Here is a 24,935-nt window from a genome sequence, read left to right as displayed (position 1 = left end):
GCTCTATATTTATCATATGTTATATAAATGCTATATGTGATGTATGTTACCATTAAAATTATATTTAATAGAGGAATATAATACAGCTATATTTTTATATAGTTTATATATATTTATTACATGTTATATAATAAATGAAATGTTATACATTTATTTTATATATTGTATATATAATAAATGAAGGTATATATAATTATAATATATTATTATATATGTATATTATGCATTGATTATATTAATATACTTTTAAATTATATATATATATATATATATATGTATATACTAAATGAAGTTAAAGCCAACTGTTCCAAATCTAAATAACAGCTTACTTCTCACTCTCATAAAGTCCAAATGGAATTTCCCGACTGGCAGGCATCCAGAGACCCAGGTTCCTTCCATCCTATGACTTCTATCTTCTAGGGGAGAGTGGTATCTAAGGGCCATCCTGGAAAGGGGCACCCATCCCTCCCCTCCCCTTCCATTGGCCAGAACTCGGTCACATGTTAACATCTAACCTCTGGGAGGCAGGCACCAGAAGGAAAAGGAAACACAGGTATGAGTGGCTAGCCAATCTCGGCACATATTCACATATACATACATTTCATTTTATTTTCATGGGATTTCCAAGTAGTTGGGCATTATTCTTTTCATTTTATAGATGAGATTGTTCAGACTCTGTAAGGTTAAAGTGCTTGCCTAAAATTATATAGCTAATAGGTGGTAAGGCTGGAATTCAAAACTAGATTCATTTTAATAAACCCACCTTCTTTTATGCTAATTTAATTTTTGCTAATTTCTCCCACTCCAGCTACTATCCCCCAAAGAAAAGGCTTACATTGTTATGTGTCTTCATAAATAGCTTTAGAATGGTTTGAAACACTGGTTGATCAAACACCAATTTTCACAAAGTTCTGGGTAGTCCTAAGTGATCTTTAATCTTTCTTGGCTTGCCTGGGGCTTATTTCAGCTTATCCTAGGTCCAGAAAATCTACATAGATTCTCCTCAAGAACCTCTCTGGTCAGCTCCCATGTAGTTTTGATCTTATTTAGAGAGATAGCGAGATATGTTTCCAATGTAAACAGAGATAGGGGAACGTATTTCCTTCCTAATTTCACAGCTAGCTCCCTAATCCCTCTGACTACCTTGTATATTTCCTGGTTTTCAATCAAAGCAAAAAGGAAAAGGGGAAAAAAAGTTATATTTAAAGTTGTCAGAGTTATTTCTCTTCCCTTCTCCGCTCTGCTCTGGGTTCTTGGGGACTACATTTCCCAGCCTCCTTTGCCAACTGGCTTCAGGGTTTGGCACTGGAGGGAGACAGGAGGGTCGGGAGAGGGGAGACGCACCCACTCCTGTCCCTCCTCCTCCCCTCTTCCACCCTCCACCTTTAGAAAGCCTCTCCAGCAAGGCTTATCTCCTCTATGGTTTCACCTCCTACTCCTCATTCCCTCCTTCTCTGGCCTCACTTCCCACTGGACAGTCCTGACACCCAGGCTCTGCTTTTGTCCTTTTATTCCTTTAGCACTAGGGATGGAAGTAGCTTTCCACTGATTCTATTATCTGGATTGTTTCACCAGCCCGTAACAGGACTTTTAGCTCTTCCTTCCTGTCTATAACTTCTTCTCCCGATTGAATTCCCTCTATTTAACTATATGGAACAGACTCTTGTTTTCCTGAATGGATCCTGAGTTATTGACCTAATGGGTAGAGAATAGTAATATTCACATTGATATGTCAATACTGGCTACTCTGTCAGGCTCATTCATTAGCTAAGTAAATGGCTCCTGTACCACCAACTTGATGGATTCAAATTTGCTCCTTGGCAGAATTTTAAATTATCACATGTCACAGATCTTTAAGTCACTTAGGAAACTGTTGCCCAGTTGAAACTATAAATATTAAATCAGTATATAACAAGAGTATAATAATAGTAGCTATAGTTTATTGATCCATACAATGTACATGGCAATCTGCTCAACTTCTTATATACATTATTTCTGAGTTCTCTGACGAACTATGGGGTATTTGTTCTAGTCAACATTCAGTCAACATTCTTAGTGGCAAATTATAGACACCTACTTTGAATAGATATACTAGAATGCTCTTGGGTAGTTCATGGAATTAACAGGAAGGCTGGAGATCCAGGCTTGGGAAAGAACAAAAGGAAGTCAGGCATAGCTATCTTGTCACAGGGGTGATCTGCTTAGGACTCCATGCATTGGGACACCACCACTGCAGGCTCTGTGAATCATCCCTACCTGCCCGTGGTGGGCAGCATCTAATAGGTATGCTTAGGTCCCATGCCCGTGGCCCAGTGAGGGTCTGGGAAGAATGTCTTCTCTCCTTTCAGCTTCGGTAGTAAAGTATTAATGGGATTACCATATTACCCCCTTTTTGGCTTCTATAGTAAATAGTAATAATGGGAATACCATTTGGGAAGATGGACCACCAAAATGACAAATGGCCTCCACAATATCACTATCCATATTTTATACCTATGAAGATAAAGCATATGTATCGATATAATGAGTGATACATATGAGCCCTCTGGTATGTGTGAATCCAAAACATTCCCTCTTTCCACCAGAATACATTTGTTCTTTATATACAGGTAGTTGGTACCTGAATTGATTTTCTCTTTGAAAATTTTGATCTACATATATCTGTAAAATTTTAAAAATCATTTTTAATTTACAAGTGTAATCACAATAGCCTTCTATTAAATAAAGAAATCAGCTTGAGCATTAAAATTCATTTGACCACAATTATGTTGTACCCAGATTTTCAGGATTTGCTGATTATGTAGTTAGAGGTATACTCTTAACATGAACAATCCCTATCAGGGAATCGGCCAGAAACACCTTGCTGTTTACTTGCTTCTTTACTCGAGATTTTCTTAGCAGGATTTACTTTTTTTTCTTTTTCTGACTGCTTCATATATACATATGAGAGATGCATGGACAGCTTCATATTTTAAGAGAGTTGGCACCGTTTCATTCTCCTCGCTACCTGGAAGGCACAGCCCCCCCAGTACCTGGTCCAAGCACCCTTCTAGAGTAATGCAATGTGATTATAAATACTTTGGGCACTTAGTTGATACAGTGCTGGTATGCTTGTTGGCATGTTGTTATGGAAATTAAATAATAATGCCAATAGGTAATACTTCGCATGTGACTCTGTGTGTGTGTGTGTGTGTGTGTGTGTGTGTGTAGAAAAGCCACGAAATGAGCTTTGTTTTCTATTCTTTTTTTTTTACATCTTTATTGGAGTATAATTTCTTAACAATGGTGTGTTAGTTTCTGCTTTATAACAAATTTAATCAGTTATACATATACATATGTTCCCATATCCCCTCCCTCTTGCGTCTCCCTCCCACCCTCCCTATCCCACCCCTCCAGGCGGTCACAAAGCACCGAGCTGATCTCCCTGTGCTATGCGGCTGCTTCCCACTAGCTATCTACCTTATGTTTGGTAGTGTATATATGTCCATGCCTCTCTTTCGCTTTGTCACAGCTTACCCTTCCCCATCCCCATATCCTCAAGTCCATTCTCTAGTAGGTCTGTGTCTTTTTTTTTTTTTTTTTTTAGTTTCTGCTTTATAACAAAGTGAATCAGTCATACATATACATCTGTTCCCACATCCCTTCCCTCCTGCGTCTCCCTCCCTCCCACCCTCCCCATCCCACCCCTCCAGGCGGTCACAAAGCATGAGCCGATCTCCCTGTGCTATGCGGCTGCTTCCCACTATCTATCTACCTTACGTTTGGTACTGTATATATGTCCATGTCTCTCTTTCGCTTTGTCACAGCTTACCCTTCCCCCTCCCCATGTCCTCAAGTCCATTCTCAAGTAGGTCTGTGTCTTTATTCCTGTTTTACCCCTAGGTTCTTCATGACATTTTTTTTTCTTAAATTCCATACATATGTGTTAGCATACGGTATTTGTCTTTCTCTTTCTGACTTACTTCACTCTGTATGACAGACTCTAGGTCTATCCACCTCATTACAAATAGCTCAGTTTCGTTTCTTTTTATGGCTGAGTAATATTCCATTGTATATATGTGCCACATCTTCTTTATCCATTCATCCGATGGTGGACACTTAGGTTGTTTCCATCTCTGGGCTATTGTAAATAGGGCTGCTATGAACATTTTGGTACATGACTCTTTTTGAATTATGGTTTTCTCAGGGTATATGCCCAGTAGTGGGATTGCTGGGTAGTTCTATTTGTAGTTTTTTAAGGAACCCCCATACTGTTCCATACTTGACCAGCCAATTCAGTGAGTCACTCAATATCCCTTTGCTCAGTCATAAACCCTGTAATACCTTCTACTAGAAGCCCCTGGAACTTAAGTAAAAACTATTGTACAGACACCTGAATGTTCGGGGCTCTCAATTTTTTATCCTCAAAAAGTAATATAATTACTTAAGCCCCATACCACTTTGGTTTATCATCAAAGGAAAGAAATCCTTAGAGGTTGCAGGTGGGGCAAAACATGTTTTTAAAATGAAAGGTAACTCCATGCACCTTGACTGTCTAAGAATTGGGCTTGAAGGGAACAACTTAAAAAGTAAAGATGAGTATTCCACCACCCCAGCATAAATAATTTTGACATACTTTAGTGAAGGGCCTTTTGCAAATCTATTCCTTTCCAGAGTTTACATAAAAAGCTCCTTTCCTTATCATGACTTAAAAAAAATATGAATACAAAGGAGATGGGAAAACTATTGCATAGTGTTAATAGCCCTCCATCACTAAGACATATTGAGGAGGACATTCAATGATAAGAGTAGTATCATTGTGAGGTCATGTGAAATTACATTAATAATGTATGAATGAATACCTCCTCACTGTAAAAATAACAAGCCATTTGTATGTATATAGAATAAAGGAGGAACATCTCCCAACTTGCCTCCTTTACAGTTGGGAGGCTAACTTTTTAGTCCATTTCTATGCATGGCATGTATACAAAATACATACATGTGCTCTCTAGTGCCAGCTCTCTCTCAAGCATAAATGGTATCACCGCACAGTGACTGCTCTATAAGTCATGTTTTTATGTTGAACGTTTTATGTTTTTATGTATCTGAAGAGTCACATTTCTTAATCTTTTCCTTTATGTCTTCTGGGTTTTGCCTTTAATTTTAGAAGCTCTTCCCCCACCCCGCTGGGTGTTCTAATTGATTTTTAAATTGAGGGCCCAAATCTTCATCCATGGTTGAATGAAGGACTATGAAGACATTTAGAAAACAACTGCTTGCTGGCCCAGAGGTGGGGTAGAGAGCATGGTGTTCCTTTGAGCCTCATCTCTCCTTGGCCCCTCCCACTTCCTGCCCAGAGCTGTCCTCATTGCTAGCCCTCGCTCTCTTTTCTGGCTTTCCAAGGGACAACAGTGGTTCCCAGGTAAGTGGAGGGGGCCCATGGAGGGTGAAGGGGGGTACTAATTAAGAATGGTTTTTTTTTTTTAGTATGGTAGGTGTGAGGCAATTGGAATGAGAAATAATCTCCAAGTTTACACCAATTCAGTTGGGTAGAGTCAGGGGAAAAACTGGTTTTGGTGAGTTGGAAACTTGATCAAGAGTCAACATTTTGATTCTCTCTCAGAACTGGTAAATGATCTAAATCTGCCTTATATTCAAGACCAAAAGAAAAAAAAAAAGACAAATCTGCCAAGAAGGTGTGGATAAATTTTGAACATTTAGTGGTGGCTCATCTTGTTCATATATTAGCCAAATTATTTTTCTTCCTTCTACTTTCTATTGCCCTTTTCCCCCCCTTTATTGCTTTTTAGTCCTTCCTAGCATGTTAAGATGGACAGGGGAGAGAAAAAGAGATGGGATTCCATTTAATCAATTTTTCTACTTACAGTGGAGTCATATATTATGTGAGGGGTTAGGTTCTAAAGAGAGATCATAAGGTCAAAATCATGTGCAATCAAAGTTATCCTTGAAAATTCCTTAAGTGGACCATAAGACCTTGGAAACACCTTTTTTCTTTTCTTTTCTTTTCTTTTCTTGGCTGTTCAGCTCTCAGGATCTTAGTTTCCCTACCAGGGATTGAACCCCGGCCCTGGCAGTGAAAGCGCCGAGTCCTAACCACTGGACCACCAGGGGATTCCTGGAAACATATATGTTTCTTCACCTGAGCACTAGATAAAGTAATTGACTTGTATTCGAGGACAGATAAAGGGAAAATAAGCACCTTAAACACTAGACTCATATTCTGTGTGGTGAGATCAGAACCAGCGACATGATTTTCGAGGTCTTGTGCAAAATGAAAATGCAGAGCTTCTTGTTTAAAAAATATTGAGAATTTCAAGTTGGAAGCATCAGAGCATTAAACCTAGTATGGGGCTCTTCCAAGGTCAGGGTCTTGAGCCACTGCATGCTCACGAAACCAGCCTTGGATAAGAAGTTTGGAACATAAATGAGAAGCTTGGAAACTGAGATCAACTCAGGAAAGCGAAGCCTCACAACTCCCACAGAGAGAAGAAGGGGTTAAAATCATTGGCAGAGTTCCAGTTATGCTGCTGTGCGCCACACTCCCCGTCCCATCTCTGTCTAGTTGAATTTGCATTACGCTAGATCAGCACAAGATGCAGCCCTGCTATAAAAGTTAAATGGCTGAGAGGTTGAAAATCCATATTAAAATTACATTTTGGGATTTTCTGACTTATACAAGGCTTCACTGTAATTTAAAACTCAGGTTTAAGATGTGTCAAAAGAAAAGTAGTATTTACATTTCTTTACCAAGCAAAAATTTTGATCTGTCCTTTGTCATTTGCCAAAGGTAACAGATCAAATTTAATCTATTGTGTAATTTAAACAAACTGCATTACCATGAGTTCTCTAAGTGATTCAAAACAGAAAAGTTAGAAAAATTAGGTGTGATGTCTTCTTCAAATAAAAAGCTAATTATTTTACTTACTAAAGAGGTTGCCTTTTCAGACAGTTGTTTTGGAAGGTCATGAACATAATCTAAGCAAGGAGGACTTTATTCTATGACGGCCTGAGCTCTCTGAGTAAGAATATGATACAAGGCTCTTTTTTTTAAGGAAACTACCAATGTTTTACAGTGCTGTATTTCTTCAAAGTGATTTTATATACAAGCCAGGCTAAGGACAATTAGTCAGGTAATTGGCCAAAAGGTTACCAGATAGCAAGTTATTTAACGTTGATGTAATAGAAGATTGTTTTTCCAAGAGACTTTTTCTCCTTAGCATGGGTCTCTGGTTTTACCCTACCTCTTCTGCCTCAAGGTTCTCACCCCAGCATAGGCTGAAACTTGATTCATCTGCTTTGACAAAAATTGCTTCCTCGTGACTTTGAGAGTTACATATTTGAGCTTTAAAATAAGTGCCGTGCCCAGGGTCAGGCAGCTGGTGACCCAGGTAGACTGGACAACTCTCCTGATTCATGCTTACCTGCTTCACATTATGTAATATGGCAAAACAATACTTAAGCTCCTGCAAAGCTAACAAAGGAAGCAAAGCTGCAATGTGTCATTGTCACAGTGTCCAGAAGTTTGGGGGATATTTTTAGTTAATCTTTCTATTGTGGAATCTTTGGGGTGGTGATGGCAATTGTGTGGTGGTTGTTATTTGGCAAGAATTGAAATTAGAGGCTTCTGTCAACCTGACTTCTGATTCCAACAAACGGTATAAACAAGGTTCATAGGAAAGAACCTGGGTGGCAATAGCATTTTTTCTTTAATCTCTTGATTTGTAACAAGTTGTGTATTTTAGGAGAAGGGAGGAGAGAGTGGCATAAGGAGACACAAGTACTACAAATTTATACGGATCACCAGCTAAGGTTGTTCAGAGTGGTTTGCCAAATAGTTTCAACAACACTGATTGAGTGCTTACTGTGTACAGCTCTAAGCACTGCTTTATCTCATTTCATCCTCACAAAAACCCAATGAGACAGTTATCATGTTTCACCATTGACCAAGATCTCATAGTAGTATGAGCCCATGTTGTGACGCTGAATGATTCCATCTAGGTTAACTGGCTTTCTGCCCTCCTTTAAAATGTTGCTTGTCTGGTTCTTTTTCTAGAACCAATTTTGCCTTCACAATCCAGACATGATTTCAGCACTAAATGGAAGTACTTGAGCCTATACAAAAGTCACTTACATTCTTGCATGAAACTGTCTCTCAAATAACACCAGTGTACACCTGACAGAAGATACAGTGGCTTTCGTGTGTGCGGTTGGGGGAAGGGTGTTTCTGTACACTCTGAAGCACACCCACAGCAGAGCCGAACAGTAGGCCTGACCGCACCGAGCTCCCTGGGACTGCTTATTTACATTAACCACTGTCGAAACACTTCTCCGGGAGATCGATGCTGAAGAACCCTAGGGGAAGTAAGATGCTTTATCTTTTGCGTGCACACGAAGTTTACGTCTTCAGAGAGCCTGGGTGGGTGTGACTCCCAGGAGTTAATCGTCCTGTCCAGCCATATGCAAATCTGGACTCCTGCTTCTGTGGAGGTGCAGACACAAACATAGGTTGCTGACGTGCGTGGGAATGTACTTGCCCGTTTGCGGGTTGGGTTGTCTCAGTTTAGACCGTGTGATAGTGGGCACTTAACTTGGATCGCCCAGTCTAGATGAGGGGTGTTCGGGCTGTAAAAGTTCCACGCGCGGCCGGGGACCTAGCAGCATTGCTTACGGTGGTGCGCCCCGGGAGTCCGGGGTCGGGGGGGTCAATCCAGCGCTCCACAAGCACCTCCGCCCGTGGCTCCGCCCTGTCCCCAGAATCCCCGTTCCGCCCCCAGAATCCCCGCTCCGCCCCGTCCCCAGCGTCCCGACAGGCCCCGCCTCCAACACCGAGAGCTGGGGATGGCACCGCTGCCCTAGTTCCGTAAACACTTCTCTCCCCGCCCCTAGCAGTCCCCGGACCGCACCACTCTCAGCCCACGGGGGGGGAACCGTTCCCTCTCGCACCCAGAACACACCCAATCCGAGCTCACCTTGGACTCTTTCATCCGAAGATGAGGGAAATGTCCTGTATTAGGTCAGATCTGTCAGAGCTCGGACATCGAAGCTGAAGTGCCCTAGATTTCCCCTTCTCCCCGATGCCGTCTTCCCCCCTCTCTCCGGTTACGTGATGGCCACGCCGTGGCTGCCTCGCTAGAGTCCCTCCCGGCCCTTTAAATGCCGCGTGGGGGTGGAGGGGGGGCCGGGGAGTCTGAGGGTTGCTGGACTTGTGGGCTTCTGAGGAGTTTGTGCCGTGCTGGGCGAGTGAACACCCAGAGACGCCTGAACAGGGCTCACTCAGTCGCCTTTCTTCTCCGCCTGTCGCCGCGCCGGAGCCGGTGCGTACCATCCCGGGGGAGGGGGTCGTGGGCTCTGAGGCGATGGGCCCGGGCCGGCGGAGAGGGACACGTCGCCCCCGGGCAGCCCGAGGGTCTCCCCCACCCCACCTCGGAGCGCCGTGCTGGGACCCGGGGGCAGGGGCGGTAAAGGCCCGCTCCTTGCTCCCCCAACCCGCCACATCACCTTGTTTGACCTCGAACCGCCGTTCCCGCGTGGGAGCGGGCCACGGTGGGTGTTGGAGCGGCCGCGGGCTTCGGGCCCTGGAGGCGCCAGGGTCGGGGCCGCATGGCCTCTGCTTACATCCCCCTGGGTCCGTGCCAGCGACCGCGCCGCGAGCGGCTTCCCACCATCGGGGCTCCAGGAGGGGGCATCCTGTCGCCTGCAACCCCTGCCCCGGGTGGGCGAACTGAGTCGCTGTCGGGGCCGGGCGGGGCCCCAAGTGTGTGTTTGGGGTTTGTTGCCCGGGTTTCCTCGGTGCTCGGCTCGGCCTCCGCCGTCCCCTCCCCCAAGGGTTTGTTTTGACAGGAAACGTGCTGCTGGAGGGGAGGGGCGCCCAGAGGACGTGGGCGAGGGGTGTGCAGATGCGTCCCCACGACGGTACCCTCAGTTGCGGGGAAGAGGCGGGACATGCCCACCAGGCCCGGGCTCGAACCCCTGGGGCGGTCAGGGATGGCTTGTGCTTCCCAAGGCTGCTACTCTGTGTGGCGCCACTTCGGGTCACAGCGATGATTTGAGGTGGCACGTGGACGAACGTGGTTAAGTGTTTTCGTTAGTATTAAGAAAAACTGTTCCCTTAAGCCGAGCGACTTCACAATGATATAAAGTTTCCTTACAAACTAAGTGTATCTAAACGCAAAAATCTAGTTCAGATAAAGAGAAGTGTTTGATAGAGCACAGGTGAGGATGGAAATGTGGAAACAGGCGTGAAGAGTGGCCCTCAAGTGACTAAAGTTTATGCTGCCTTCGATGGTTATCCTGTTACGTTCACCTTGAAGAAACTAGACAAGCTGTCCTTGTCCCCAGTCGGCCCCTCGGCCCCCAAGGTCCCCTTGGTCCCGTGGGTCTCCAGCCCAGTCAGACACCTTGCTCTGTCCCACCTGCCAAACTTAATGAGGTTATGACAGTGGTTCCCACTGCAGGAAGCGCTCTGCCTGCCTTTTCCTCTTGCCTCCAGGGATTTCATCTATCACCCTGGCAGCCCGTGGAGTTTGCCTGACTTGAAGTGGCCCAGAGCTGAAGATACCCAGTCGTGTGTGGAAGCAGCTTCAATGCCATTTTGTGGAGGGTTGAGGGCCCAGAGGGGGAAACAGGTACTAAAACAGGCCAACCAGGGCTGGGAGAAGAAGTGTTTTCAAGTGTGAAAAGTGCCTAGAAATCCTTCTCCCTGACGTTGTAATGTTATGTGTGGCGTGAACATCTGCTTTTTTAGACAATGACTGGCTTTGTTGGCTTTTATCTAGCTCTTTGTTGGCTCTAATTTGATGAAGACCAGTATTCTTTAGCTGAATGGAGCAGGCACCTACCTCTCTGCCCTGTGGTTTTTGCTTTGCTGCGTGTGAATAACTTTTTAAGCGCTGCTGCTGTTTAGGACTGGTTCTAAAGCAGCACTTTGCAGAAGATGAAGATTTTTCCGTATCATCTGCAGTGTTTTTTTCAGAGCCCAGTCCTACTCCTCTGACTCCCTGCCTTTTACTACAAATATATGAATGCTTGTCCTTGCAGCTGACCTTGATCTGGTCTTGAAGAATGATACCCGCTAGATATTTCTTGAAATTTTCTCCTTTCATGACTTAACCTTAATTGAATGGGTTCCATTCTTCAGAGCCCTGCTGGATAATCTGAATAATTCACTTCAAAATGCTTTTGACTCATGCTAGCTATAAGCAATTAACCCTTTTGATAATATTTGGGTTTTAAGGAGGGATTTTGCAGTGCATAAAGAATGGCTCCCTGATAGAGGATTTTCGGTCACTCTAGTGGGGTGGTTGAGAGTAATTTTGGTCAATGGACTCTTTCAGTGATGCCCTTCACGGTATAGCACTTAAGCAGACACCCCGGGGGTAAGGTCAGCTTGTTACCACATGTGCAGGTGTCCACATGGTAGTGCGTAGATCAATGGCAGAGTGGGAGAGGAAAGAATGAGCAGTTCACCAAATTTTCTGCAGCCATCCTGGAGCGGTAAAGAGCACAGGCTTTAAGGATCCACTGCCTGGATTAGAGTTGTGCCTCTGCCGCTGCTGTGAACCCTCGAGCACATAACTTAACCTCTCTGAGCCTCAGATTCTTATCTATAAAACAGGGATAATGATGATACCTTAGCTAACAAGGTTATGATGAAGATTCAAGAAGATAAAACATTTTAAGCACTTATCGTGGGGGCCGAGTCATAGTAAGTATTCAATAACTGTTAACTCCAATTGTTATTATTTGCTATCAGTTAGTATTAGGAGGTTGGGAAGGTACAATGTAAAAGTTTCTCTAAGCTCTGGGACTGTGAGTCTTTGCTAATTTGCACTGGGAATTGGAGAAGGGAGATGTAGCTTCTTCCCACAAGGAGCTTAAAATTTAGTGGCGAGGCAGATTTGCAGAAAACAACTATCGTACTTCAAATGACTGCATAATGGGAATATGAGCAGTGTGAGTGAGGCAGAGGAGAAGGGCGGCCCAAGTTGTCTTTTGAATAGAACGTGGCTTAATTTGTTCATCAGTGATGCTCACGGAGCTCCTTCTTTATCCCATGCGGTGTTCTAAGCTCTAAGATGACGAATTTAAATGGAATTAGTGGAGATATTAAGGAAGGTCACTTTGAAGTTGTAACATTTGCTTTCAAATCTGAATGACAACAAGGCTCCAACCACACAGAGATCAGGGAGAAGAACATCCCATTGGAAGAGAAAAGCAGGTACAAGTGCTCCAAAGGAGAAAGTTTGGCATGTCTCAGGAACCCAAAGAAGGCCCTTGTGTCCAGAGCATGAAGGATTAGGGAGAGAGTGGTAACAGAATGAAGTGGGCAGAGGCCAGATCACAGAGGGGTTATAAACCACTGCCAAGAGACTTCTTAAGAAAAGGAAACCCACCTGGAGAAGAACTCTTAAAAAGGATGATTTCTTTTGCCTTTTCAGAAGGGCTCTGGACGATTTCCTGTTTTATTCACTAGGCACTGTTTAAGAAGGACATTGAGATGGGGTTGACTGTCTAGAAGAGCTTCTGTAATAGCGTAGATCTAAGCTATTGTAGTGGTGGGAACAATCAAGACCTGAAAACTACAGGAGACTGGGCTGTTCTGAATTAGACTTGAACTTTTGGTTCAGTACTTCTTCTCTCTTAACCTTTTGCTTGGAAATAATTTCAAACTTACAGAAAAAGTTGCAAGAACAGTACAAAGAACTCCCTATTGTCTACCTTTTACTCATATTCACCTATTAACCTTTTGCTCCATAGGCTTTATTGTTTTGTCTTTTTCTCTCTAGTTGCAGAGGAAGTTGCATATATCCCCGGCCTTTTTTCCTACACTACTGTGGCCTCTCCCATTGCGGAGCACAGGCTCCGGACGCGCAGGCTCAGCGGCCATGGCTCACGGGCCCAGCTGCTCTGCGGCATGTGGGATCTTCCCGGACTGGGGCACGAACCCGTGTCCCCTGCATCGGCAGGCGGACTTTCAACCACTGCGCCACCAGGGAAGCCCTAATAGTGTTCTTTATAGCATTATTTTCTTTGGTACAGGATGCAATCTAGGATCATTTATTGCATTCGGTTGTCAAGTCCTCTTTCATCTGGAACATATCCTCAGCCTTTCTTTGTTTTTTATGACATTGACATTTTTTTAAATTCATGACTTCCTCTAATAAGAATAAAATAATAATTGATATCTGTCGAGCACTTAGTAGGAGTTTAAGTACTTGACATAGACTATTTCAATTAATCTTCACAACAATTCTACAAGGTAGATAATAGTATTGTCCCCAGTTCATAACTGGTAAGTTCCCTGTCTCCAGTCAGTAAATATCATGAGTCGAGATCAAGGAACCAGTCCATCTGGCTCCAGAGCCAGTGTTCTTACTGCTTCGGTGACATGTGCATTGTCACTGGTGGATCTGTGCAATCCTGAACCAGTGCAGGATCATTTGCAGATAGAGTTTGCTGCAGAAAGGAAATAAGGAAGTAGAGTCGGTAATCTGGGTGCAGCCTGGGGATCACTGGCAAATTAAAAACTGATCTCTGCTCCGTATGTGCTGGAACACAGGACTAGCCCCTTCAGGTCTCTGTACCTGTTCCCTCCTCTCTAAAATGTCAGTGGTCATACTGCCATTCATTCAACAATAAGTATTCAAGTGCCGGCTGCCTCCCAGTCATTGACCTTGGAAGGAATGACATAATATTGCCTTTCTTATTATAAAATGTGGGACAGTACAATGAAAAATGTGATTATTCTCTTTGAATAGTGACTCACTGGAGTGTTGGAGGCTTTGTTCTGGCGTTATCTTCTCTCTTCACATTGACTTCACATTTGGCCAGTGAGTAAATCTTCCCAGTTAGGATGAGAAGTGGTGTTCCTGGAAAGTTGTTTGGTTTGTTTGTGAGTTGCAATGGTGAAGGTTAAGTAAATCTAGGTTTGTCAGTATGAGAAACATTACCTTTCTTAAAGAAACAACCTGTTTTCGTTATCACTATTCTAAGAGAGAATCCAAAATAGCTTTAAAAACAGTCTAATTACCGTCAGTGTCTTTGAGTCAAGTAGCTTTGTCCCCAGATGACCTGTATGGAAACCTGAGACCAAGAAAGGTAAGAGCAAGTGTGAAGGAACTTGCAGAAAACTGTTTACACCATGATGGGCCATTTGCTTTTGATTTTTGTATTTCAAACAAATGCAAGAATTCTGTCCTAGGTTAAATGCCAGTCTTTGTTATCTATAGGGTAACATGCTTTTATCATCATGGAATAGAACTGTTCTTCCCTCTAGAGTTTTTAATGACTGAAATGATGATAATAACAACTACTAAAGCAAATAATACTAACAATAGCAAATATCTGTATCCTGTTTACTCTGTGTCAGACACTGTTCCAAGCACTCTACATAGATTGACTGAATGAAATCTCACACCAACCCTGTGAGTTAGGTATTATTAATACGAGGACGCAGGCGATTTCTTGATAGAGTAATAGTGTGCATTTTGGCCTCAAAGAAAAGTTTCTGCTTGGATCCACTAAAACCCAGATGTAATGTGGAGGCTTAACTAAACAAGAGTTTCTAAACGTTTTGATGCTTTTACATTTTCTGTTACATCCCCTATGCCAGAAACTCTACCTCCAGTGAATTGTTGGAAGAAAGCGTAGTTGCATGTTATTAAGTATGTCTGCCATGAGCACATTTAATTTCTCAGAGCTTCTAGTAATGCCTCATGGAACTCTGGGTTTATAGCATGTTAGCAATTCCTCACTAAAAGGCACCTGGTAGCTGGCCCAGCCCCCTCAGAAAAATGAGGTGAAGAGAGCAGACTCGATGTGGATAAAGTCATGCAGCAAATCAACAACAGACCCAGGCCTTACACCCAGGACTTCTACCTCCTAACCTAGGGCTTCTTATTTTTTTTAATCTTTGTACTTAGCTGCCTTGTTAAACACAGTTAAGAAACCTATGAAGTGTGCTGTTCAGCTGGAGTAGAAAAATGAAATGGATAGTTACAGCTATTAACCCAGTTCATAAATTCCAATGGATGGAAGCTGTTATTCACTCTTACTTGGCAAAATAGCCAAAGCGAAGAGAAATTGAGGGCAGAGCATCACAGCACAGTTGTTACAGTTGAATGAATGAAAGAAATAATAAAATGGAAACAGAGTTTAAGATATTCTAGTAAGAGTGTGACAGGACCAGGGACTATTGAGTCTTAAGCCTCATAAAGCAGGCTGAGGTGGTAGGTACTCTGCTCGAGGCCTTGAACTTTGACAGCAGCAGGCCTGTAAATGTGAAGTGAGAATCAGTTTGCAAATGTTCTGGCTGCAGCTGTACCAGATGGGATTCAGTGATTCCCATTCAGCTAACACCAAATGAATATTTGTCACATACTCGACACTGATGATGGTGGACGAGACACAGTTCCTGCCTATTAAGGAGAGTCGGAAGTAGCCACAGGAGGAAAATAGCTACAAGTGCCATTGTGCAGATACAAGAAATGTGCTGCAGGTGTACAAAGAAGAGTGCCCTTAGCTCTGGCCATGGCGTAGAGGGAAGGCTTCCTGGAGAAGCTAGCATTTTCGAGAAATGCCATCAGTGAGAAGTAAAATGTTGGCGAAGAGAGAAGGCTAGAGGGAAGGGTAAGCACACCAGTTGGGATCTGGGGTTCGGTGGAATTGAAAGGGTTGGAGCAGACCCCTTTCTTCTGTCCTCTATCCTCACCCCCACCTGTTCCCCTTCCAGCAGACGGGAGTTAACGCTCAAGGAGAATCTCGTTTGCCTGGGGTAAAGGAGGTGAGTTCACTGCCGAGGATGCCAGGGGTCGGCCCTCAGTCTGTGTCCGAGATGGTTGGCTTCTGGGCTTTAGGAGAAGGCGAGTGTGTCTACTGGGGAGCTTCCTGGCAGCTCGTCCCCACTCCCTGCCCTTCGGTTTGCAGAGGCAGCCTCCAAGTTGGTGGTTTTCTGTTTGCGAAAGTGGTAGGCTGAGCACGGGTGCATTTCTACAAGTGGCAGGACTGGAGAGGTTGTTTAGGTGAGGCCAGGGGCAAGTGCCCTTGGCTTTTGACCTTCAGTAAGTCCCTCTCAGGCCCATCCATTTCTCTGTCATCACCCGAAGGATAAAGAACAGCACTGTTTCTCTCAGCAAAGGCTCCATCCCCCTACCTTGGTCCCAGCCCTGCCTCTCCTTTCTTGTGCTTCCTCAGCAGTGCCTTGGTTTCCCTTTCCTTGTCCTCTAGCATCTGGCACACACAATTTTAGGTAACTGGACTTGAGAGCCACGAGAGGATGGCCCTGTGTATTTTGTTCACTGTTACTTTTCCCAGTGCCTGGTGCATAGTAGGCACTTAATACACGTGAAAGGAATCATTGAAGAAACTGCAGGCATTTCCAGGCATTCCATGGGTAGTTGTGGTTTCCCATTCTGATAGCTTTCAAAGCTCTGAGTATCTCATTGCTGGCTCAGGTTTAAAGAAACTCAGTGAACCCTTACTATCGTTACCATCCGTTCAGGATTTGAGGTGCCTTTCTCCTCGGGCCCAGGTTTCCCCTCAGTGTCAGCTATCACCGCACTCATATCAGGGCCAGCTTCCTCACAGGCCTGGCTGAGGATCCTGGGATCAGGCCTGAGCGTCCTGGGAACCCAGGATCTCCCTTCCAGGGGCTGACGGGGCCCAACTGCCTTGCCCTTCCCTGGGAAGCAATCTGATGTCCCAGAAACAGCCGTGGATATAGAGTCCAGGGACTGGTTTTATGGCACAGTAGGTCTCCTAGTGTCTGTTTTCCCCCCAACCTGTGAATCAGGATCTTTTGTGCCTGTTTGTTCCTTGGATGGCAGTGGGTACTGTCTAAAGCACAAACCAAATATCAGGCCTTACTCTTCGTAGCGTGACAGTTCATGGGAAAATGGAGGAGAAAAGCCTATATACTTGCCAGCCAGAAATTTTAATTAGTCTTCCTCTTTCCCTAGGAGGCTCACAGACAACTAAAAAGGCTGATTTCAAAAATATTTTATTTAAAACAAAGACAGAGGAACAATAATAATAGCAAACATTTGAATGCTGTGCTCAGCACTTTAATAAGGTTAATCCTATTTCATCTTCAAGCAACCCTATGAGGTTAGTCTTTCAGCCCAGCTTGACTCATGAGGTAGGGAGTTAAGTGACTTCTCCAAGGTCACATGTCAAAAGACAGAACAAGCTTCAAACCCAGAGCCCCACACTCTCACTCTTACCCTCCCACGCTTTAGCAACCCCAGGAGGAGAGTGTGTGCTCTGCGCATTGTTTTTTGAGGATGCTTTATTGCTGGGGGCTGCTCCACGTTCACACCAAGTAGGTCCTGTGTGAGCTCACACCTTGACTGTGGAATCCCTTTCTGGAAGGCAGTCTTGCAGGCCTAGTGATAGCCTGGCCCGGGTGCCATGGGAGGAAGGAGGTCATCTTCTGGGGGCCTTTCCAGTGCTGTGACACATGCGACACGGCTGTCTACATTGAATGAAGCACCAGCACCACTGGCGGGAGTACCGCAGAACGTTGACACAGGGTCTGTTTGTCTGTGCAGGTGCTGTCTCTTTACCCACACTCCAGAGACACAAAATGCCCTTCAATGGTGAGAAGCAGTGTGTGGGCGAGGACCAGCCGAGCGATTCAGACTCTTCCCGGTTTTCCGAAAGCATGGCTTCACTCAGTGACTATGAGTGCTCCAGGCAGAGCTTTACAAGCGACTCTTCTAGCAAATCCAGCTCTCCTGCTTGTAAGCCAATGGGGAGTGGAGGTGGTTCTAGACACGCATGTTGGATTTTAAAACTTGGAAATGAATGAGAGCAAAGTACTAACTTTTCCCTTCTAGATGTACTGTAATGGCACTGCCAGGGCCCTGCAGCTGTCTTGTACACACTCTCAGCAATAAATTGCCACTGACGTTTACAATCTGCCCATTTTTATTTTCATCACTGTCTTTGATCTGCTTTGGTTTGGCTATAAATCAGGTCTCCCAACCCCACCTGTCTTCTCTCTCAATTAGCAGAAAGCTACTCCTTCTTGAGATCATTTTTTGAGCCACATTCAAGGGTAAATTCAAATCAGTCCTTTCTTGTTTACATGGAACGAAACTTGCCCCAACTCAAGGGTCAGGCAGGAAGTGAAATAATCTAAAGGGTTTCCTACTGATTTCAAAAACTGTTGTGCAAATCACCCCAGAAAAGTGCCCACGAGGAGAATTACTGCACTAGGAGTACGAGAAGGAATGAAAAGAGTGCCATGGTGAAGCGAGATGTCTTTTTCCCTTTTTGTGTGTGGAAGCTAGAAATGTGTGAAGCCATGTGTTTGTCTTTTTTTTTTTTTTAGCTTTTTAATTGACATTTTGTATGGGAAATATAACTCCTTAAGCTGCCCAAGCAAATACAGAGAGAAGCAACTAGCATTTAATATGATCTAATACCCACTTCAGAAAAAGTTTGTTCATTTGTATTTATTTATTTATTTTTTAACATCCTTATTGGAGTATAATTGCATTACAATGGTGTGTTAGTTTCTGCTTTATAACAAAGGGAATCAGTTATACATATAAATATATCCCCATATCTCTTCCGTCTTGCGTCTCCCTCCGTCCCACCCTCCCTATCCCACCCCTCTAGGTGGTCACAAAGCACCGAGCTGATCTCCCTGTGCTATGCGGCTGCTTCCCACTAGCTATCTATTTTACGTTTGGTAGTGTATATATGTCCATGCCACTCTCTCACTTTGTCCCAGCTTACCCTTTCCGCTCCCAGTGTCCTCAAGTCCATTCTCTAGTAGGTCTGCATCTTTATAACTGTCTTGCCCCTAGGTTCTTCATGACCGTTTTTTTTTTTTTAGATTCCATATATATGTGTTAGCATACGGTATTTGTTTTTCTCTTTCTGACTTACTTCACGCTGTATGACAGACTATAGGTCCATCCACCTCACTACAAATAACTCAATTTTGTTTCTTTTTATGGCTGAGTAATATTCCATTGTATATATGTGCCATATCTTCTTTATCCATTCATCTGTCGTGTATTTATTCTAAATTAGTACATTCTCATTTTAAAAAATGGAAAGGTAGATAAGTAGAAAGAAAAGAAATTATCGCCTATAATGTCACCCAAAGATGACAGGTGATAGTGCTTTGTCATATCTTCATACTGCACATAGACATACATATGTATATGTATGTGGACTTTTTTCACTTACTATTATAACGAAAACATTTACTCATGATAATGTTTTTTTTAAACATTTTTATGACTGCTTACTACTTTACCAAGTGAAAGTACCATCAATTTATTTAACCTCTGATTTATCATTGGGCATTTAGTTCATTTCCTCTTTTTTTTTTTTTGCTATTACAAATAGTGCTTTATGAACATCGTGGTGCATAAAGGCTTTCTAGGAATTCCTTTGGATATAATTGGATTGCTGGACCAAAGGATACAGACATTTTTAAGGAGAATCTTAATGGGAAAGAGAATTGGCAAAAGAATTTATTAGCAGCCCCCCAGCTTTCAGTGCTTTTTCTCACTCTTTATTACTATACATGGAGTTGATGTCTCCAGCAGGGTACCTAGGTGTCCTGAAGAAGGGTTTTACTAATTGTATATCAGCATTCCTTCCTCCTCCTCTTCTTCCTCTTCCATCTCCACCTTCTCCACTATCTCCTCCTCTTCTTATTTCTAAAATTATTTTAAGGACTTCCCTGGCAGTCCAGCGGTTAAGGCTCTGCGCTTCCAATGCAGGGGGTGCAGGTTCGATCCCTGGTCTGGGAATTAAGATCTTATATGTCATGTGGCGCAGCCAAAAATTTTTTTTTAAATAAATTATTTTAGGTAGCAAAGTATTGCCAGTCAGGATTGTTGTTTGAGCTAATGATTTTTAATTAACAGAAGCCGAGAGTTCCAACAATGTTTTCAAAAAGATATGACTTGTTAGAATAATTTTTTGAATAATCTTTACAGATAACTAAAATAATTCTTTACCCACTATTTCCTACTGAGAAGTAGATTATCAGCTTATCAGATTTATTTTATTTTAATTATCTACATTTATTGAGTTCTTACCATGTTCTTTACTTAAATTATCTTGTTTAGTCACCTCAGGACAGTCCTACGAGGAGGTAAGTTATGCTTCAGCGAAGTCAAATGATAACTACCAATTAGCAAAACTTAGAATTGTGCTATACGGCATATGCTTTTCAAAATTATAGTTTTAAAAAATCAGTTCATTTTGAGTCTGCTTAAATTATTGGGAGTTATGAATTACAGAATAAAAAGTAGTCATTAATTTCCTATAGAGTACATTTAATAAATGCAGATATCAATATTCGCTAAAAAATGAGGTGATTTAATTTTTAAAAAGAGCTTATAATAGCCTATATTAATAAAATTTTCTCAGAAACATTTGACAATTTATTTTCTTTCTTTTTTTTTTTCTTTTTTTTTTGAAGTTGTAAAGAATAGTTTTATTGCTTTGCCATGCAAAGGAGCCACAGAGGGCTAATGCTCTCAAAACTGAGTGTCCTGACCTGGAGGGGGTAGTGAGGAGTTTTATAGTAATGGTTCAAAGAGGAGGGCATGATCAGCTCATGGGCTTTCTTCTGATTGGCTGGGAGTCAGCATCATCAACCTTCTGGTTCCAACTGGTCCTGGGTCTGAGTGTTGTGGCAGCCTATAGTTAACTTCTCCCACCTGGCAGGGGTTTCAGTATCTGGTTTCAGGACTTAATGAAGCTCAGGTTCTTGATGTCTCATGGCAGAAAGAATTCAGTGAGAGACAAAGTGATAGGTAAGAAGTGGATTTATTTAGAGAGAAACACACTCCACAGACAGAGCGTGGGCCATCTCAGAAGGCGAGAGTGGCCGACAACTTATTTTCAATACAGTAACTGAAGCTATCAAAGGAGTTCTTAAATTTTTGGAGCCTTAAGTATTAAGCAGGGGAACTGATCTATTTTGGTATATATTCTTCTTACTGAAAATATATGTTGGAGTAACTTAAACCCAGTGTGCATCAGGAGGCTTCATTGGAGGACAACTCCTCTTCCAGAGCATTAACTGGTTTTTGTCTTCCTTTCAGCAACAAGCCCTCCCAGGGTTGTAACATTTGATGAAGTGATGGCTGCAGCAAGGAACTTATCAAACATGACTCTTGCTCACGAGATTGCTGTAAATGAGAACTTTCAATTGAAACAAGATGCCCTCCCTGAGAACAGGTAACCTGGAGGCATGTGTTGTGCATAACCTGTGCTGCAGACTCTGTGTGTGTGTGTGTGTGTACTGCAAACACAGATTTTCACACTGATTCCTGGACAGTCTCGTATAATATCCACTGGGAGTTAACAGTATTTAGTTCTCTAACAAGGTCTTATAGTTGTTTTTAAAACTACTCCTCTAGGGTATATGTTACTCATAATCTTTAGAATTCAGCTTATATGTCTCTTCCTGAAGGAAGCTTTTCCTGACATTCCTGAGCTCACTAGACTACATTAAATCCCCTTCTAAAGACTCCTATAGCCCCTTCTATCTCCCTCTTGCTAAGATGTTTTATAATTTGAGGTTCAAAGTCTGTCTTTCCCACTTGACCAAAAGCCCCATTAACGGAGAACCTATGTCTATATTGTTGCTCTGTCCTTATTGCCTAGCAGAGTGCGTGACATGTAGCACCTGCTCAAGAAATATTTGCAGCCTGACTTATTAAAAACTAATATTCAGGTTGTGAAAGATAAATAAAGGCAGCTGAGCTGCCAAAGCGGTAAGAGGTGATCCAAAAGCCTCTGGAGTGAGGAATCACAGCTGCATAGGCACCCCTGGTTAACCTCATGCCCAAGGGATCTCTAGTTAGAGCCATGCCCTTATATCCTACCTCAGTCTTTCTGGTTTTAGTGGCTCACAGGTCCCCTGGGACAAAGAGGAGAAAAGTCTTGCAGGCATTACTGCAGGCAAATCACCTTTAGAGGCAAAACTGGCTCCTGGATAATGGCACTGAATCTTAAAACTCCCAGTACCATTCATAAATTGGGAGGCATTCTCTCTGTCAATTAAGACAACATATAATATTTGATTCCATTTGGAACATTTTTTGTTTTAAAGCAGGAAAATAGTAAACACAATAATTTTCCTTCTTTAAGATATGGATCATAGTCCTCCTCCTGGGGATGTTGTTTATAATAATCACTAATACTTTTTAGGATTACTGGCCAAAGTAGGTTTATCTGTTTGGCTTTCTATGGTGACTGCATTTCACCATGATCCTTTATATCAGCTGTGCTGCTTACACCCCCAGGCCATGCCACCATCATCTCTGACCTGGACTCTTTGTGTCCTAACTAGTTGCCCAGTCTCTATCCTTAGCTCCCGCATCATCCATCCTCCACATCCACAGATAGCCACAGTGATCTTTCTAATGGGTAAATCAGATTAGATCATGTCTTTGCTTAAAACCCTTCAATGGTTCTATTACACTTAGAATAAAAATTCAAACACTTTAGTATGACGAGCAAGGCCCCCCTTCACTGACCATGTCTCTTCCTCCTTTTCCTCCTGCTTGCTGTGCTTCAGCCACACTGAAGCTTCCTTGCTGATCCTGGAGTACACCAGCTTGATCCTGTCCCAGGGACTTGGACCTTCTTCCTTCTTTTTTAATGTTTTTCCCATAGATCTTCACCAGCTGCTTTCTCTTCCCCATTTGGGTTTCAGGTTTAAGGTCGCTTACTGTCTTAGAGAAGCTTTCTTCAGCCACCCCGCCAAATCGGCACCTCTTCATCACTGTGGACCACATTGTCTTCCTCTTCCTTCCTTGTGGCTCTGAAATTGTCTTACTCCCTTTCAGTGTGTTTTTTGTTTCTGTCTCTGCTAACATGTAAGCTTTTTGAGAGCAGAGGCTTTCTTTTCACTACACCCAAGCACGTGAAACAGGGCCTACCACATATTGAATTTTGAATAAACATTTATTGACTAATAAAAATGAATATTTGAAGTTAAAATAAGTATGTTTTACGAAGTATAGAAAAGACAAATTGGGAGTGTTTGTGCTTTAAATTCAAAAGTTGCAAATACAGGCTGAATGAAGGCCCTTTAGGATCAGACAGACCCCGGGGTTTGAATCCTGGCTCTGCTGTGACCATATCTGAGCCTCGCATTCTCCACAACACTCACTCTAAATGCATGCTCCTGGGCATATAAGTGCCTTGCATGTAAGTACTTTGATACTATGGAAGATACGAATTCCCCTTCTCTTCATTTTCTGCCACGGCTAGAAAATGTGAGCAAGGGAAACAACACGTAGAGTTGGGACACATTACCTTTGTTTAAAAGTGAAATAGCGTATCATTAGCTGCTGATTTTTCAGATGACCCTCCACAATGACCAAGTCGTTACATTTTTTCTTTTTTTAATCAAAGCATAAGCGTTTATTATTTGTGACAAATAAGGAGACAGGGTGCTCTCAAAGCACTGTCTCTTGTTACTCTTTAAAATATGGCTGCCTCTCATATTTTACCAAGTGGGGGGAAACACTTGGTAAAATAAGTCAGATTTCTGATACCAGGTAGGAATGCTTGTAAATGATTTGACTGATTTCATCTCCACCCCTTCCTCCCTACCTCTTCCACTCCCCAAAATTAAAAAGCTTGTAGCCTTTGGGAAAACTTAAACTCCAACATCCCTCAAGGAGCTATAAAGTAGTTTTAGCTCACTCCTGGTTGGTGCATTCAAGCCAAGTACATGAGGCTTGTAAAGTTCAGAGCAAAAGTCTGTCCCAGCAATGTTTGTCTTTCTAATTATTCTGTAATTGCTCAAGAGAGTCTCAAACGTTGGAAATGGCATTTATGTTGAATAAATCTATTCAGGCAACTAGAATAAGTTTTCACACTTAAAGTGGCTGAGTAGAATATAGTATTTGCAGTTACAGAAACAGTTTTAACTCATACTCCTCAGAAAGCTAATTTTCACTTCTCATAGCATTATTGTATATTTAGCTATTTGTACTTTAAAAGAAAAATTAGGAGATATGCTTAACTATCAAATTATTAATTCATTCACCATGCATTCAGTGAACCCTCAGTAAATGACAAGTCCTATGCTAGGTACAGTGGCAGGTACCTAGAAGAAGTGGCCTCTACCTGAGAGAGGTGTATAGCCCTGTGTGGGATAGAGACTTGCAGGCAATTACAGTTCAGGGAAATATGCGCTTTTCTAAAAGCTGTTGCAAAATGGTGTAGGAGTTCATAGGGATGTGTTTTATTTATTTATTTATTTATTTAAATATTTATTTATTTATTTTTATGGCTGCGTCAGGTCTTAGTTGTGGCACGCAGGATCTTCGTTGAGGCATGCAGAATCTTTTGTTGCGGTGCACGGGCTTCTCTTTAGTTGTGGTGGGTGGGCTCTGTAGTTTGTGGCTCACGGACTCTAGTTGAGGCGCGCAAGCTCAGTAGCTGTGGCGTGTGGGCTGAGCTACCCCGTGGCCTGTGGCATCTTAGTTCCCAGACCAGGGATTGAACCTGCATCCCCTGCACTGGAAGGTGGATTCTTTGCCATTGGATCACCAGAGAAGTCCCTGTGTGTTTTAACATACACCTATTTTAGGGCATTGACATACAGGGTAAAGCAAGGTGGCCACCTACTCTATTGTTAGCTTTTCCTAGGAAGGCTCCTATTTCAGCAGTTTTGGTCTGGCCAACTTTAAATGGGACATCTAAGCTGAAGCTGGCAGGCAATCAAATGCATGTCTCCATGGGCCAATCTGTTCTGTTCCATGCCATGAAACTTCAGCTGTTAAGGAAAGAGCAATTTTGCCATCTCATCCCCAAAATCTAGACCAAGTCTAAAAGCCTGTGTAGAAGAGTAGCTAGGTAAATTATGGTATCTCCTTAGGACAAAATTTTATGAGCATATCAAAAACTATCAGGAGGAAGCATTTAAAAAATCTAGGGGA

The 24,935-nt window shown here is 42.8% G+C and overlaps 1 protein-coding gene across 4 annotated transcripts in view; it reads left to right on the top strand.

Moving 5' to 3' along the window:
* The first annotated feature begins 9,147 nt into the window (after positions 1–9,147).
* The window catches only part of TCP11L2 (t-complex 11 like 2), a 41,372-nt gene continuing 25,584 nt past the window's right edge, over positions 9,148–24,935 (top strand). The window contains exons 1-5 of one of the 4 annotated variants that reach the window (XM_081249882.1): positions 9,336–10,625; positions 15,317–15,627; positions 15,731–15,781; positions 17,547–17,738; positions 21,078–21,213. In XM_081249882.1, the coding sequence (XP_081106008.1) occupies positions 17,582–17,738; positions 21,078–21,213 (293 nt within the window). In that variant the 5' untranslated portion in view covers positions 9,336–10,625; positions 15,317–15,627; positions 15,731–15,781; positions 17,547–17,581. Of the gene's footprint in view, positions 9,315–9,335; positions 10,626–11,443; positions 12,218–15,316; positions 15,628–15,730; positions 15,782–17,546; positions 17,739–21,077; positions 21,214–24,935 lie in introns of those variants that run through there. The other 3 variants (XM_081249884.1, XM_081249883.1, XM_081249885.1) reach the window with 3 other exon arrangements.

Source organism: Mesoplodon bidens (genome assembly GCF_964165515.1).
Source record: "Mesoplodon bidens genome assembly, chromosome: 11".
In the NCBI taxonomy this organism is placed as follows: domain Eukaryota; kingdom Metazoa; phylum Chordata; class Mammalia; order Artiodactyla; family Ziphiidae; genus Mesoplodon; species Mesoplodon bidens.
This window is presented reverse-complemented; position numbering and strand designations above follow the sequence as displayed.